Raw genomic sequence first — 17,529 nt, 5'->3', positions numbered from 1 at the left:
CCTATAGCTCAGATGCAGCTTCATTCAGTGTTTTAACATGATTACTTTACAATTAGGTATTATTGTGCTGTCCATTTTTGAGTTTTTGTATCTAGTCCTGTTGCACAGTCTGTATCCCTTCAGCTTCAATTACCCATTGTCTTACCCTGTTTCTAACTCCTGCTGAACTCTGTTACCAATGACATATTTCAAGTTTATTCTCGAATGTCCGTTCACATCAGTGGGACCATACAGTATTTGTCCTTTAGTTTTTGGCTGGATTCACTCAGCATAATATTCTCTAGGTCCATCCATGTTATTACATGGTTCATAAGTTTATCTTGTCTTAAAGCTGCATAATATTCCATCGTATGTATATACCACAGTTTGTTTAGCCACTCTTCTGTTGATGGAGATTTTGGCTGTTTCCATCTCTTTGCAATTGTAAATAATGCTGCTATAAACATTGGTGTGCAAATGTCCGTTTGTGTCTTTGCCCTTAAGTCCTTTGAGTAGATACCTAGCAATGGTATTGCTGGGTCGTATGGCAGTTCTATATTCAGCTTTTTGAGGAACCGCCAAACTGCCTTCCACAGTGGTTGCACCCTTTGACATTCCCACCAACAGTGGATAAGTGTGCCTCTTTCTCCGCATCCTCTCCAGCATTTGTCATTTTCTGTTTTGTTGATAATGGCCATTCTGGTGGGTGTGAGATGATATCTCATTGTGGTTTTGATTTGCATTTCTCTAATGGCCAGGGACATTGAGCATCTCTTCATGTGCCTCTTGGCCATCCGTATTTCCTCTTCTGAGAGGTGTCTGTTCAAGTCTTTTTCCCATTTTGTAATTGGGTTGGCTGTCTTTTTGTTGTTGAGATGAACAATCTCTTTATAAATTCTGGATACTAGACCTTTATCTGATATATCATTTCCAAATATTGTCTCCCATTGTGAAGGCTGTCTTTCTACTTTCTTGATGAAGTTCTTTGATGCACAAAAGTGTTTAATTTTGAGGAGTTCCCATTTATTTATTTCCTTCTTCAGTGCTCTTGCTTTAGGTTTAAGGTCCATAAAACCGCCTCCAGTTGTAAGATCCATAAGATATCTCCCAACATTTTCCTCTAACTGTTTTATGGTCTTAGACCTAATGTTTAGATCTTTGATCCATTTTGAGTTAACTTTTGTATAGGGTGTGAGAGATGGGTCTTCTTTCATTCTTTTGCATATGGATATCCAGTTCTCTAGGCACCATTTATTGAAGAGACTGCTCTGTCCCAGGTGAGTTGGCTTGACTGCCTTATCAAAGATCAAATGTCCATAGATGAGAGGGTCTATATCTGAGCACTCTATTCGATTCCATTGGTCGATATATCTATCTTTATGCCAATACCATGCTGTTTTGACCACTGTGGCTTCATAATATGCCTTAAAGTCAGGCAGCGCGAGACCTCCAGCTTCGTTTTTTTTCCTCAAGATGTTTTTAGCAATTCGGGGCACCCTGCCCTTCCAGATAAATTTGCTTATTGGTTTTTCTATTTCTGAAAAATAAGTTGTTGGGATTTTGATTGGTATTGCATTGAATCTGTAAATCAATTTAGGTAGGATTGACATCTTAACTATATTTAGTCTTCCAATCCATGAACACGGTATGCCCTTCCATCTATTTAGGTCTTCTGTGATTTCTTTTAGCAGTTTTTTGTAGTTTTCTTTATATAGGTTTTTTGTCTCTTTAGTTAAATTTATTCCTAGGTATTTTATTCTTTTTTTTTTTTTTTTTTTGTCATTTTTTTTTTTATTAATTAAAAAAAGAATTAACAAAACAATTAGAAATCATTCCAATCTACATGTACAATCAGTAATTCTTAATAACATCACATAGTTGCATATTCATCATTTCTTAGTACATTTGCATCGATTTAGAAAAAGAAATAAAAAGACAACAGAATAAGAATTAAAACAATAATAGAAAGAAAAAAAAACAAAAAAAACAAAAACAAAAAACCTATACCTCACATGCAGCTTCATTCAGTGTTTTAACATAATTGCATTACAATTGGGTAGTATTGTGCTGTCCATTTCTGAGTTTTTATATCCAGTCCCGTTGTACAGTCTGTATCCCTTCATCTCCAATTATCCCTTCTCTCTTTTTTTTTTAATTAACGGAAAAAAAGAAATTAACCCAACATTTAGAGATCATACCATTCTACACATGCAATCATTAATTCTTAACATCATCACATAGATGCATGATCATCATTTCTTAGTACATTTGCATTGGTTTAGAAGAACTAGCAACATAACCGAAAAAGATATAGAATGTTAATATAGAGAAAAAAATAAAAGTAATAATAGTAAAATCAAAACAAAACAAAACAAAACAAAAACCTATAGCTCAGATGCAGCTTCATTCAGTGTTTTAACATGATTACTTTACAATTAGGTATTATTGTGCTGTCCATTTTTGAGTTTTTGTATCTAGTCCTGTTGCACAGTCTGTATCCCTTCAGCTTCAATTACCCATTGTCTTACCCTGTTTCTAACTCCTGCTGAACTCTGTTACCAATGACATATTTCAAGTTTATTCTCGAATGTCCGTTCACATCAGTGGGACCATACAGTATTTGTCCTTTAGTTTTTGGCTGGATTCACTCAGCATAATATTCTCTAGGTCCATCCATGTTATTACATGGTTCATAAGTTTATCTTGTCTTAAAGCTGCATAATATTCCATCGTATGTATATACCACAGTTTGTTTAGCCACTCTTCTGTTGATGGAGATTTTGGCTGTTTCCATCTCTTTGCAATTGTAAATAATGCTGCTATAAACATTGGTGTGCAAATGTCCGTTTGTGTCTTTGCCCTTAAGTCCTTTGAGTAGATACCTAGCAATGGTATTGCTGGGTCGTATGGCAATTCTATATTCAGCTTTTTGAGGAACCGCCAAACTGCCTTCCACAGTGGTTGCACCCTTTGACATTCCCACCAACAGTGGATAAGTGTGCCTCTTTCTCCGCATCCTCTCCAGCACTTGTCATTTTCTGTTTTGTTGATAATGGCCATTCTGGTGGGTGTGAGATGATATCTCATTGTGGTTTTGATTTGCATTTCTCTAATGGCCAGGGACATTGAGCATCTCTTCATGTGCCTCTTGGCCATCCGTATTTCCTCTTCTGAGAGGTGTCTGTTCAAGTCTTTTTCCCATTTTGTAATTGGGTTGGCTGTCTTTTTGTTGTTGAGATGAACAATCTCTTTATAAATTCTGGATACTAGACCTTTATCTGATATATCATTTCCAAATATTGTCTCCCATTGTGAAGGCTGTCTTTCTACTTTCTTGATGAAGTTCTTTGATGCACAAAAGTGTTTAATTTTGAGGAGTTCCCATTTATTTATTTCCTTCTTCAGTGCTCTTGCTTTAGGTTTAAGGTCCATAAAACCGCCTCCAGTTGTAAGATCCATAAGATATCTCCCAACATTTTCCTCTAACTGTTTTATGGTCTTAGACCTAATGTTTAGATCTTTGATCCATTTTGAGTTAACTTTTGTATAGGGTGTGAGAGATGGGTCTTCTTTCATTCTTTTGCATATGGATATCCAGTTCTCTAGGCACCATTTATTGAAGAGACTGCTCTGTCCCAGGTGAGTTGGCTTGACTGCCTTATCAAAGATCAAATGTCCATAGATGAGAGGGTCTATATCTGAGCACTCTATTCGATTCCATTGGTCGATATATCTATCTTTATGCCAATACCATGCTGTTTTGACCACTGTGGCTTCATAATATGCCTTAAAGTCAGGCAGCGCGAGACCTCCAGCTTCGTTCTTTTTCCTCAAGATGTTTTTAGCAATTCGGGGCACCCTGCCCTTCCAGATAAATTTGCTTATTGGTTTTTCTATTTCTGAAAAATAAGTTGTTGGGATTTTGATTGGTATTGCATTGAATCTGTAAATCAATTTAGGTAGGATTGACATCTTAACTATATTTAGTCTTCCAATCCATGAACACGGTATGCCCTTCCATCTATTTAGGTCTTCTGTGATTTCTTTTAGCAGTTTTTTGTAGTTTTCTTTATATAGGTTTTTTGTCTCTTTAGTTAAATTTATTCCTAGGTATTTTATTCTTTTAGTTGCAATTGTAAATGGGATTCGTTTCTTGATTTCCCCCTCAGCTTGTTCATTACTAGTGTATAGAAATGCTACAGATTTTTGAATGTTGATCTTGTAACCTGCTACTTTGCTGTACTCATTTATTAGCTCTAGTAGTTTTGTTGTGGATTTTTCCGGGTTTTCGATGTATAGTATCATATCGTCTGCAAACAGTGATAGTTTTACTTCTTCCTTTCCAATTTTGATGCCTTGTATTTCTTTTTCTTGTCTAATTGCTCTGGCTAGAACCTCCAACACAATGTTGAATAATAGTGGTGATAGTGGACATCCTTGTCTTGTTCCTGATCTTAGGGGGAAAGTTTTCAATTTTTCCCCATTAAGGATGATATTAGCTGTGGGTTTTTCATATATTCCCTCTATCATTTTAAGGAAGTTCCCTTGTATTCCTATCTTTTGAAGTGTTTTCAACAGGAAAGGATGTTGAATCTTGTCGAATGCCTTCTCTGCATCAATTGAGATGATCATGTGATTTTTCTGGTTTGATTTGTTGATATGGTGTATTACATTAATTGATTTTCTTATGTTGAACCATCCTTGCATACCTGGGATGAATCCTACTTGGTCATGATGTATAATTCTTTTAATGTGTTGTTGGATACGATTTGCTAGAATTTTATTGAGGATTTTTGCATCTGTATTCATTAGAGAGATTGGTCTGTAGTTTTCTTTTTTTGTAATATCTTTGCCTGGTTTTGGTATGAGGGTGATGTTGGCTTCATAGAATGAATTAGGTAGTTTTCCCTCCACTTCGATTTTTTTGAAGAGTTTGAAGAGAATTGGTACTAATTCTTTCTGGAACGTTTGGTAGAATTCACATGTGAAGCCATCTGGTCCTGGACTTTTCTTTTTAGGTAGCTTTTGAATGACTAATTCAATTTCTTTACTTGTGATTGGTTTGTTGAGGTCATCTATGTCTTCTTGAGTCAAAGTTGGTTGTTCATGTCTTTCCAGGAACCCGTCCATTTCCTCTAAATTGTTGTATTTATTAGCGTAAAGTTGTTCATAGTATCCTGTTATTACCTCCTTTATTTCTGTGAGGTCAGTAGTTATGTCTCCTCTTCCATTTCTGATCTTATTTATTTGCATCCTCTCTCTTCTTCTTTTTGTCAATCTTGCTAAGGGCCCATCAATCTTATTGATTTTCTCATAGAACCAACTTCTGGCCTTATTGATTTTCTCTATTGTTTTCATGTTTTCAATTTCATTTATTTGTGCTCTAATCTTTGTTATTTCTTTCCTTTTGCTTGCTTTGGGGTTAGCTTGCTGTTCTTTCTCCAGTTCTTCCAAATGGATAGTTAATTCCTGAATTTTTGCCTTTTCTTCTTTTCTGATATAGGCATTTAGAGCAATAAATTTCCCTCTTAGCACTGCCTTTGCTGCGTCCCATAAGTTTTGATATGTTGTGTTTTCATTTTCATTCGCTTCGAGGTATTTGCTAATTTCTCTTGCAATTTCTTCTTTGACCCAGTCGTTGTTTAGGAGTGTGTTGTTGAGCCTCCACGTATTTGTGAATTTTCTGGCACTCTGCCTATTATTGATTTCCAACATCATTCCTTTATGGTCCGAGAAAGTGTTGTGTAAGATTTCAATCTTTTTAAATTTGTTAAGACTTGCTTTGTGACCCAGCATATGGTCTATCTTTGAGAATGATCCATGAGCACTTGAGAAAAAGGTGTATCCTGCTGTTGTGGGATGTAATGTCCTATAAATGTCTGTTAAGTCTAGTTCATTTATAGTAATATTCAGATTCTCTATTTCTTTGTTGATCCTCTGTCTAGATGTTCTGTCCCTTGATGAGAGTGGTGAGTTGAAGTCTCCAACTATTATGGTATATGAGTCTATTTCCCTTTTCAGTGTTTGCAGTATATTCCTCACGTATTTTGGGGCATTCTGATTCGGTGCGTAAATATTTATGATTGTTATGTCTTCTTGTTTAATTGTTCCTTTTATTAGTATATAGTGTCCTTCTTTGTCTCTTTTAACTGTTTTACATTTGAAGTCTAATTTGTTGGATATTAGTATAGCCACTCCTGCTCTTTTCTGGTTGTTATTTGCATGAAATATCTTTTCCCAACCTTTCACTTTCAACCTATGTTTATCTTTGGGTCTAAGATGTGTTTCCTGTAGACAGCATATCGAAGGATCCTGTTTTTTAATCCATTCTGCCAATCTATGTCTTTTGATTGGGGAATTCAGTCCATTGACATTTAGTGTTATTACTGTTTGGATAATATTTTCCTCTAACATTTTGCCTTTTGTATTATATATATCATATCTGATTTTCCTTCTTTCTACACTCTTTTCCATATCTCTCTCTTCTGTCTTTTTGTATCTGACTCTAGTGCTCCCTTTAGTATTTCTTGCAGAGCTGGTCTCTTGGTCACAAATTCTTTCAGTGACTTTTTGTCTGAGAATGTTTTAATTTCTCCCTCATTTTTGAAGGATAATTTTGCTGGATATAGGAGTCTTGGTTGGCAGTTTTTCTCTTTTAGTATTTTAAATATATCATCCCACTGTCTTCTAGCTTCCATGGTTTCTGTTGAGAAATCTACACAAAGTCTTATTGGGTTTCCCTTGTATGTAATGGATTGTTTTTCTCTTGCTGCTTTCAAGACCTTCTCTTTCTCTTTGACCTCTGACATTCTAACTAGTAAGTGTCTTGGAGAACGCCTATTTGGGTCTAATCTCTTTGGGGTGCGCTGCACTTCTTGGATATGTAATTTTAGGTCTTTCATAAGAGTTGGGAAATTTTCAGTGATAATTTCTTCCATTAGTTTTTCTCCTCCTTTTCCCTTCTCTTCTCCTTCTGGGACACCCACAACACGTATATTTGTGCGGTTCATATTGTCCTTGAGTTCCCTGATACCCTGTTCAAACTTTTCCATTCTTTTCCCTATAGTTTCTTTTTCTTTTTGGAATTCAGATGTTCCATCCTCCAAATCACTAATTCTATCTTCTGTCTCTTTAAATCTATCATTGTAGCTATCCATTATTTTTTCTATGTTTGCTACTTTATCCTTCACTTCCATAAGTTCTGTGATTTGTTTTTTCAGTTTTTCTATTTCTTCTTTATGTTCAGCCCATGTCCTCTTCATGTCCTCCCTCAATTTATCGATTTCATTTTTGAAGAGGTTTTCCATTTCTGTTCGTATATTCAGCATTAGTTGTCTCAGCTCTTGTGTCTCATTTGAGCTATTGGTTTGTTCCTTTGACTGAGCCATATTCTCAATCTTTTGAGCGTGGACAGTTATCTTCTGCTGCTGGCGTCTGGGCATTTATTCAGATTTCTCTTGGTGTTGGACCCAGCAAGGTTGTAATATTTTTCTGTGAAATCTCTGGGTTCTGTTTTTCTTATCCTGCCCAGTAGGTGGCGCTCGTGGCACACGTTTGTCTGCGGGTCCCACCAGTAAAAGGTGCTGTGGGACCTTAAACTTTGGAAAACTCTCGCCGTCCTGGGGGTTCGCTAGCCGAAGCGGCTTGAGTCGGCCCTCGGTCCGAACGCAGGGAGGGTTGCTGGTCACCGCAGCCAGGGAAAGAGCCCGTCCGAATTTCCTAGTCGGCCCTGGGCAACAAGCGTGGCGGGAGGGCGCCAGCGGCAGCGGCCCGCCCGAGAGAGTGCACGTTCCCCGGGAGTCACAGGTTTGGAGGGGGCCTCCCCCACCCGTCACCGTTCTCCGCGGGCTGGGGATTTCCGATCCAATTCTCTCAGTTGGTCCGGGGGCTGCGCGTGGTGTGGGCGCCAGTCGCCTTGGTTTCAGGGGACCGCCTCTCCAATTCTCCCAGCCGGCCCGGGAAGGGGGAAGGGAGTAACTCCGGCCGCTTGCCACCCCGCCCGGTAAGGCCCGCGCGCCTCGGCGATCTCACCCGAGCTGCTTCTCTCAGCCAGCCAGCCGTTCCAGGATGGGGTACGCTGTCTTTTTTATCTCTGTTGTGGCTTTGGGCGCTTTCTGTATCGTTTCTACTCCCCTAGTAGGTGTCCTGGAGAAGAAACTAAGATCTGCGCGTCTTACTAAGCCGCCATCTTCCAGGAAGTCCTCGACCCAGTTATTTTTAAAACTTACTTTTAGTGTGCACTCTGGTGTGTGTCATAGCCTATCTAGAATTCTCTGTGGAAATTCCTTTTGTACAACTCTTTTTGCTTGGTTGATGGTTTTCTAGTTTATGAGAAGTTGAAACCACGTTTTGACTCCATTAAATTGAAATGTGAAGCAAGTGAGAGCTAATTGTAATGGTCTGTGTTGCACCGTGGCAGAGTCCCCTGTAGAAGCAGTCAGGCTGCTAAGACTGTCTTCTCTGATCTTAGAATGCAGACAGGCCTTTAGGTTTTAGAGTCTCTTCATGCCAGCTGCCATTTTGTCATTAGAACCTCACAGCAATGGGCTCAAGAAACTAATATCCAAAGAAGGTGGATGATTTGCCCAAGTCACACAGCTTTTCCGACTTCGAGTCTGACCCCAGCGTCCAGTCCCGATGCCACAGGCGGCCATCCTGGAGGAGGAAACCTCAGATGCGGAAATGTGGCAAGGGGAATGCTGTCTTTGTAAGGGGCAGGCAGCTGTTGGGATCTGAGCGGTTGAGTCTCTGCCCCACCCAGTAATCCAGTGCTGGCAGTTCTGAAAGACTCAGAAAAGGCGGACTGCAGGCCTGCCTGCAATGTGGGGTCAAAATTAAAGGGTTTGCTTGGAGCAGGGGTTCTCAGCATTTGCTGCACGATGGAATGGCCTGGGGAGCTTTAAAAAAACACTGATTTGATTGGTCTGGGAGTGTCCTGGGTGTTGGGGCCGTTTAAAGCTCCCAAAGTGATTGTAATATACTGCCATCCTTCAGAACCACGAGGAGAAGGGATAATACATGTTGAGTGGGTGAATTCATCCAGGGAGGGGATTGACATGGTCCCCCAAAGAGTTCTTTCTTATAAAGATGGCTGGAGGATTTTCAGTAGCCCAGTCCTGCCCTTAGTTGTGTGCTCTCGGGCAAATCTCTTAACCATGTTTCTGACCTCCAAGAAAAGGGGATGGTTTCGCAGGATTGTTGAAGGACCAGATGCAGTAATGGTCTTGGGGGCACTTTGAAAGTTGTAAAACTGTGCAAATATTGGACATTCTTATTAGTTTTATACTGTTAATGATCTGATTATTAACAGGCATTTATTAAAAGTACCCAATTACAAGTCAGCCCCAGGGTAAAAGCTAAGAGTTTAAAAACTAGTAGGTCACGCTCTTTCCTCGAAAGGTTCCAAATTAGTGGGAAAAACAATCCGCAAACACAAAGTGCAGTGGGTTTCTGGGGGTGACATTTCCTTCGGGCTTGAAGGGTGGAGGAACTCACTGAGAAGGGCAGGGCTGTCCTGGAGGAGGGAAGCTCAAATGCATACATGCAGCCAAGGGAGTGTGGAGCTGAGGCTCAGCTCTCCGATGGCCCAGGGGGAGCGGGCACATGGAGGAGTGTGGAAAGAGCGAGGCTGCAGTCGGGTGTTGAGTTGGCCACCTCTGGTGGTCTTATGAAGGTTGTGAGGACAAAGGCAGAGCGTTGGGCCAGAAAGGGAAAGAGAGCCAGCAGGGACAGGCCAAGGCCATCAGTTTATGACTGATGCTCAGTGCAGTTAAGTGAGTTTTGTTTTTTGAATGTATTTTTCCCTCAGAGTTGGTAGCTAGTCTGGAGGGGAGCAGAGGAGGCAGAAGGCAGGGGGCTATCTGGGGGTCGGGGCACACACTTTGTAGACAGAAGGTGTGGATTCGATCCCTGGTCTGCCTCTTCCCATTTGTTGACTTGGGCAAGTTAAGAAGCTCCTCTGAGATTCGTTATCCAAAAACGATTTGTTGGGAGAAGGTGGTACTCAGTGAGGGAATGCTCACTGAGCTGAACTGCTCAGCCTAGTTTTATAAATGTTGGCTCAATTCCAGGTTGGACAATGATCTAAGGAAAAAGAGGGCACGGAAGTTGAAAAGTATTTCAGAAGGGGCAGTTGATGTTCCAGTTTGGGAATGTGAGACATTGATATCAGGAGAAGGCTGCAAAATTAGGCTTTAGAAAAATAGACAAGGGCCTGGAAGCTGTAATGAGCCTGGAGTAAGGAGGGCTAAAAGCAAAAGAAAAGGAAAGAGTGGGATTCTAAGATGGAAATTTCAGTTAGCACGCAAGGAAGCAGTAACCACTTTTAATTGTTATTATTCTTTGTCTTGGCATTTTATGTTGTTAACTAATACAACTTTTTAATTAAAAAATATCCTTTCTTTTAAAGGAAATTGAATTTGTGGATGGTTCACTCTTAAAACTGAAAAGTTACATTGAAGTGTATTTGGAGCAACCAGTGGAGTTCAAATTACTTTTAGTTGAAATGGATTCCGAGGAAATCGTATGGAAAGCAAAACTGAGAGAATGTAAGTGTTTGTGTTTCTTGAATAAAAACTCTGACTTGGGAGGGAGAGGAGTGGGAAAGCAAATATATACATATGTATAGTGATTGTCTGCCTTACCACTATACTTAAATTTTTGATTATGAAAAGTCAAAAGTCCCAGCTTCTAGAGCAGAAATGCTGGCTCTGGCTCTCCAGGCCGCAGAGGTCAGTGGGGGTGGGGCAGTGAGTGGGGAAAGGGCCTCAGACAATGGGGTAAGCTCAGCCACCATTGGAATGGAATGGTCATTTTCCCAACTTTGGAATCTTAGATACTTTAATGTGAGTGTGTCAGTTCCTAGGGCTGCCGTAACAACCAGATGGCTTAAAACAACAAAAATATATTGTCTCGTAGCTCAGGAGGCTGCAAGTCCAAAATCAAGTGTTAGAAGGGCCACGAGCCCTCTGAGGGGACAACCCTTGGTTGCTTCTCCCTGGCTTCCGCTGGCTGGCCAGCAGTCCTTGACACCTCAGGCTCTGCTTCTGTCACCAAATGGCATTCTCCCCTGTGCAGTGTGTCTCCACGTTTCCCTCTTCTTATCAGGGCAGCCGACGTTGGAGTAGGTCCCATCCTAATCCAGTTTGACCTCATCTGAACTAATCCCATCTGCAGTTACCTATAGGTCCTATTCTGAGGTACCAGGGGTTAGAGCTTCCAGCCTATCTCTCTGGGGACACAATCCAACCCATAACCATGACTTGGTGATATTGTGACAGGGTGTCTCCCATGACTTGCGAGTAGATCTGCATTTTGACTAATTACGTTTCCGATTTGTCTGACTCTACCTGCCTGGTTTTCAACTGTTAGCACCTGCCCTGTACGATTAAAGCTTTGGTGTATGACTGCATTTCCCCTACTTAATATTCTGGTGCCAGCAAGCTCTCTGGTCACCCTACCTTTATCATCCTCCCCACCTCTGGGAGGAGTCGGAGAAGGCTGGCCCCTTCTGGGACAGGGGGAGACTTGGTGGGGAGACAGACGGCTGCTCCAGCTTCCTAAGGCAGGTCTGAGCTTGACCTCTAGATTCTACTTGAAGGAAGTTATGAGAATAACAGTCCAAATGGAGGCAGTGACAGTGGGTTGAAAGTAAGGCCACATGGGTTCTCTTTCCCAAGTCAGCCAGCTGTGTGTGGGATTGTGGCTGGGTCTTGCAGCGTGCTTGGTGCTGCAGACGGCACTAGGTCCATCCTCCCAGTGCCAAAGATTCCTAGTAGGAGTGGTTTTTGCATCATTTACATTTTGGATTATGATCCTTTCACTCTTACCTCATATCACACATAATCTGTTGTGGACTATTAGTATCATACCAGCAGCAGCACAAGTGGTAACTGGCCATAGTTGAACATTAAAGAGATTTTAACCCACGCTTCCATTTCTTCTGTCCACTAGGATTTTTATTTTGCTACAAAAATGTACTAACATCAAGACTCTGTTAAGTACTCTTTAAATCTCTTAATTATCTGAACAATCGTGCAATCTGTCCAGTTGTTCTCTGGACGAGTGAATTTGGTAAATCCTGATGATGAGGGAACGAGCCCTGTGTGAGACAGCCAGACATTTATGTCTTTCTTTTTAAGACACAGATTCGTGTTCCCCAGAGTCTGTATTTCCTGTCGTATCTTTGCACTCTAGAAATGAAACTGATCTGACAGTTTTGGAATTCTCAGTCGTCCTAGTTTAAGGTTGAGCCCCTTCTATTCAGGTGATTGATTCGTATTCTCAACATTAGACCCTTAAAGCCAGTTCAAAACAGGGCTTTATTCAAGATAAAATTACCTACGCGTAAAGAGTCCTAGTTGGAACTTTGTGTGGTAGGGATTGCTTTGTTTCTCTTGCTATTCTTGGATTTGCTCAAATAAATGAATCTGAAAGACGTTACTTTTAAATAATGGAGGTATTTAACAGGTAGCAACCAAATGTCCTTCTAGGCTAAGAATCATACACTTGATAGTTTAAATACTATCTTGTAGGGCCTCTTGTTATGCTAAATTTTAGAGAAAGTCTTTAATAATACTCTTTCTGCATTGTGAGATATTTTGGTTCTCCATTATTTTTTTTAGACCTAAGCCGATGGTTAATTGAGATGATTCATCATTATTAAGGGATCTTTGTTAAAGGAACCTGTACAAGCCCTGCACAAGTTGAAGACACCTGTTAGAGCTGAGGCCAAACAGAGAAGGGGGTACTGAATCAAGTGAAGTACCAGCGGAAAAATCCCCAAGTCCAGCGTTTTCCACAGCGTAGAATGATTATTGACAAGATTATTTTAGGTGGTATTCATATAGATAAATACATTGTTTGCTGATATTTATAAATATAAATATAGGTATGTGTAGTTATAATTAGCAAATGTTTATTTCTGTGGCTTCCTTCGTATGTCAAGTGATGCTGGTGTGTTGCACTTATAATGGTAATATTATAGATTTAAAGAAATGGTAAAGGCTATTTCCACTGGTGGCACTGAAATGACAGGGTTGGGAAACCTTTGCCCCAGAAGACGGGTTGGAAGGAGGACTCATTAATTATCCCCCGAACTACCAGCCCAGTGCATTTGTGGATGCATCAAGTGAAAACCCCCCACCCAGGTTTGAAGTTTAGAGGCAGATTCCCAAGGCCCTGCAGCCTCACCCATTCTGCAAATTGAAGGTCTCTAATTCAGATTTCACGCCCTTGTTTCCAGTTGATGTTTATTGTATTTTGACAGGCGACTGGGTCCAGCATGACCAGAATCAGAACATTCCAAAAACCAGCCTGAGTGGTAAGTGCCAGTAGTTGGGACATTAAATGATCTTTAACGCATTCTTCTCTTCCTTCCATCCACCGGAATTTTTATTTTGCCTCAGAGGCGTACCAATACCGAAGATCTGCTAAATATTCTGTAAATTTCCTAATCATCTAAAAACCTTTGAGTCCTTTTTTCAATTTGTTTCTACCTGAATGTTGATGTTTTTTATTTTTTTTCATTCCAGATAAAGGCGGGTAGAAAATAAGAAACATAAGGGTAAGCCAACCAGTTGAACGTTTTCTTTGTTTTAAGGTAACAGACGGCGGAAAATGAGCAGCAGCTTACCTGATGAGGAGGCTTATGATAAAAGAATGAAGCAGGTCGGCACCTCAGGTTAGTACAGGTGTCTCCCGTGGCCATAAGTGATTTTCCTTGGTCTCCCTCATTGACGGTCACCCACCCCCCATGCAGCAGGGTCCATCTTCCTTGAGCCGCCGCCCTGCTGCGTGTGTCCTCCCTCCCTGCCTCCACGCAGACCCTTTGCCCTGTGCTCCAGCTCCTCAGGCTTGGACATAGGGTGCCCTCCTCAGTCTGACTGGACTCCTGTTTAGTTTGGCTTCCCACTCCTTCCTTCACGCAGCCCAGACAGGATGGGAAGTTCCCTTATAAGCCCTAAGGTTTGGGTCCACGGCCTGTCCATCTTTTCCTCTTCCATATTGTGGAGCACCTGGGCCTTACAGGAAGATATTGAGTGTCGATTAAATGAGTAAGATTGTGAATGCCTGTGTGAGCATTCATTGGCTGCCCAGTTATCAGCCCTGTCCTGGGTTAAGAGCCTCCAGCTCAAGTGTAGGAGACGAGTCTCCACTTAAATAGCTTTCTCATTAAGTGGCAGAGACCTAGGCTCCATACTATTTGAGCCTAGAGTTGTGAAAACAGTTAGTAACAGCACTCTTAAGGAGCTGGAAGATGGGGCCATGTAGCTCAAAATTCAGTTCCATCAAGAATCCACATATCTAAGTTTAACAATCCCAGACTCAAATTATATGAGACAAGATCTATAGATGCTACGGGCCGTATGTAATTCCTCAGATTAACCCTTTCATCAAAATTAACTTGTCTTTTAGTATTATTGAAAGGGTGTGTGAATCTCTAAAAGCAAATAAGCTCTTTCTCTAAAAGGTGAAATGAGATATTTTCTACTTTCTAGAGCAGGAGGTTGGAAGGATGAGCTTGTATGATTTAACTGTATACCATTATAGAAATGTTAATTATGTATGAACATAAAAAATGTGAGGTTCTACAATTATTTTTAAAATCCAGCTAAATTCAGACATAACTCTATGTTGAATTGATATATAGGAAAAGCTTTTCTTATTCCATATAATTATCAGGTGATTTAAAATTAGCTCCCACATTGAGTAGCCAGAAATAGAATTCTCATTCAAATTCTGCCTAGAAGGATTAAGTGTTTCCAAATTTTTGGCATTGTTATTTTGGCAATGGAGTTATCTAAATAAACAAATTAATAAAGACTAACTTTTGCTTGGTATTTTCATAACATTCTCTCAGCCATCAAGTCACTATTCTGGTAGCATAAAAACAAGTCAGGATATCACTGTGGTGTTTCCTAAAGTATGGTCAGGGTTCAACCCTAACAGATTCACTTTGAAAGCATGTTAAACATTTAGATTTAGAGTCTGATACAGTGGGTTTGGGGTTAAATAGATTCTCCATGCAGTTTTCTTTAGAATTCTTTTTTTCAAGGGCAGGCACCAGGAATCGAACCCGGAGAAAGCTCTGCCTGCTGAGCCTCAGTGCCTGCTGAGCCACTGCCCTCCACGCAGTTTTCATTCCAGTATAGGCTTGAGAGCAAGGAGCATTCGGCCATGTATTAGGAACCCACTAGAGGGTGTGAGCCAGCTTTTGTAGCCCATTCTCCAAGCTTGATAGTTGACAGAGGAAAACACCTATGAAGGGGCCAAGTACAGGTGTTCAATTCATGTTATTAAATCGTTGGCTACCCATGGGGGAATCTAGGTGAAGGCACCAGAGGTTTTCCTCTCACTTTTCCCTTCCAGTGTCGCCTCCATATTTGCAATGCCTCAAGGATCCTTCACATATACTTTGCAACCCGTGAGCTCTGCCGCATTATATCACAACCAGCTGAAAAAAGGGAAGGCAGAAAAACTAACCTTATGAGAGGACTGATCTTTTCTCATTGGGTCGGTGGTTTGCATTGGCAAATGCACGCCCTTTAAGTTTACGACACTGTTTCTAAGAGGACAGATTTGCAAAAACCATTCCATGACTCTTTTTTTCTGTGGGATGAGCTGCTTTCCCCCAAAATACCAGAAAATGGCATAATGGAGACTAGAATTCAGACCTTTGGCTGCGCCACTTAGTGGCCCTAAGGTCACCACATGCGTGGTGCTAACATTTAGATAAAGACACGGAGGTGGCCAAGGGTAAGAATGTGTATTTATCCTTTGTTAGCCACATTATTTTTGGTGTCTGTTTTATTTATTCTGAACTGATTTGTGTGAAATAGTCTCATTTCCCTGAACTATCATTGTGAACGAAACACTCCAGTATAATGCTATTTTATATGAAATAGTTCCCTTTAATCCTTAACATAGTTTGGAAAGCAGGGATTTGAAGCATTTAAATATATTTTAAAAGCAGTTTCAAGTCTTCAAATCACAGTACACTTTTACTTTTCTAATAAGGAGTATATATATATTCTCATTGAAAATTGCTTAAAGTGGGGGAAGTGTTGAATTGCTAATTTCTTCATCTGCTTTTAGATGGAACAAAGAGTAGAACACCATTAACAGATACTCAGTTGATCACCCTTGCTGGGAAACTGGGGAAGGAGTGGATCAAAATCGCTCTTGCCAACCTGGAGTTGGAGATCGGCGATATTGATGATATCCGGGAGAAAAAAGAAGATGTTACGATCTGTAAGTTCAGGATGCTGAAGAAGTGGCAGGAAAAGGAGCAGGGTAACGCCACCGCCCAGAATTTATATAACTGTCTGAAAAATGTGGTCTCCATTGAAATTCAAGATGTGCTGGAAGGTGAGCAGGAACTTACCTTAATTGGTCGTTTACTTGGCCTTGAGCTGTGTGTCTGGGAGCAGCATATCTCCACCATAGGATGTATCACTTGGTTAGTCATAAACTTGGGTTCAGAGACTTTAAGCCGAGGCAGCATCTAGCATGTGATGCTAGATGTAAAGGTGATTGATGCAGTGAAGTCAGAATGAGTTCATATCCCAGCTAAATAGGCAAATTCTTAATCGAATTCTAGGCTTCTCTTTTCTCATCTGTCAAATGGCTGCAAAAACCGTGATGTCCTGGGTTTGTTGTGAGAATGAGGGAGATATGCATATAAAGCTGTAGGGCAGGTAGTGAGATGCACCCTGCTTAAGACAACTGGGAACCTTCGTGGTCTTCAGTGATGTTGAAACAGTGCTGAGGGAGGCCACTGGGTGGCGCTAGTGAGCCGACAGCAGAAAAGAAGGGACAGAAAAAGGAGTCACTTCTGGTTTCAGTCTGCAAAGCCACACAGTTCCTTCCTTTGCTTCAAAGTTTTTTGTACTCCCCTGGTGATTTGATATTGCACATTGTTATGCCTGAGTTCAAACCAACTCAGAGCTTTAATCATTATGTACTGTCGTAGTGGTTAACAAATATATTGTCACGTCTCCAGAGAGCACAACAAGTCAGACAGGTAGACCATCTCTCTGGAGTTTTTCACATATGGTAGGCAAATTTTTAAAACTCCCCAGCCCCACTTTGGGGCAGGATCATTGGTGTTTGCCACCCTGCCGTGTTGGGATGCAGCAGCCTCCTGCAAATAGTTGCAATAACAAATTTTTCATTCTGATTCTTGGATATGATGAAATTATGCAAATTACCACATGCGGAGGCCCGCATGTAGAAATCTACTTATTTGCATACGGCATTTCTGCCTGTTCATAACAATGGCCATTGTTCTGTGATATCCCAATAAACAGCTTCTTCAAACAAAGGAAGATTCTGAAAACCCAGCTTTCCCACCAGTCTTTTATAACCGGTAGTTTTTTTCTTTTTCCCCCTGCTCCTGACTTCACTAGACACTTGGAGAAACATTAGAACCATAAATGAGTTTGTGACAGCTTTAAGCACTGGAAGCAATCATAAAAGTTTTTTTAAGTACAATCCCTCTACTAAAGGGGAAAAAAATAAAAGCCAAGACTACCATTATTGTATGCCCTT

At 40.7% G+C, this 17,529-nt stretch overlaps 1 protein-coding gene across 1 annotated transcript in view; it reads left to right on the top strand.

Annotated features, from left to right (window-relative positions):
• The window catches only part of LOC143684193 (NACHT, LRR and PYD domains-containing protein 1b allele 5-like), a 51,280-nt gene that overhangs the window by 30,244 nt on the left and 3,507 nt on the right, over positions 1 to 17,529 (top strand). The window contains exons 12-15 of the mRNA XM_077160908.1: positions 10,388 to 10,526; positions 13,247 to 13,300; positions 13,580 to 13,660; positions 16,075 to 16,347. Coding sequence (XP_077017023.1) covers positions 10,388 to 10,526; positions 13,247 to 13,300; positions 13,580 to 13,660; positions 16,075 to 16,347 — 547 coding nt within the window. The remainder of the gene's footprint in view (positions 1 to 10,387; positions 10,527 to 13,246; positions 13,301 to 13,579; positions 13,661 to 16,074; positions 16,348 to 17,529) is intronic.

This window comes from Tamandua tetradactyla, chromosome 5 (genome assembly GCF_023851605.1).
Source record: "Tamandua tetradactyla isolate mTamTet1 chromosome 5, mTamTet1.pri, whole genome shotgun sequence".
Classification (NCBI taxonomy): Eukaryota; Metazoa; Chordata; class Mammalia; order Pilosa; family Myrmecophagidae; genus Tamandua; species Tamandua tetradactyla.
Note: the sequence above shows the minus strand (reverse complement) of the source record. Positions and strands in the feature narration are given on the sequence as shown.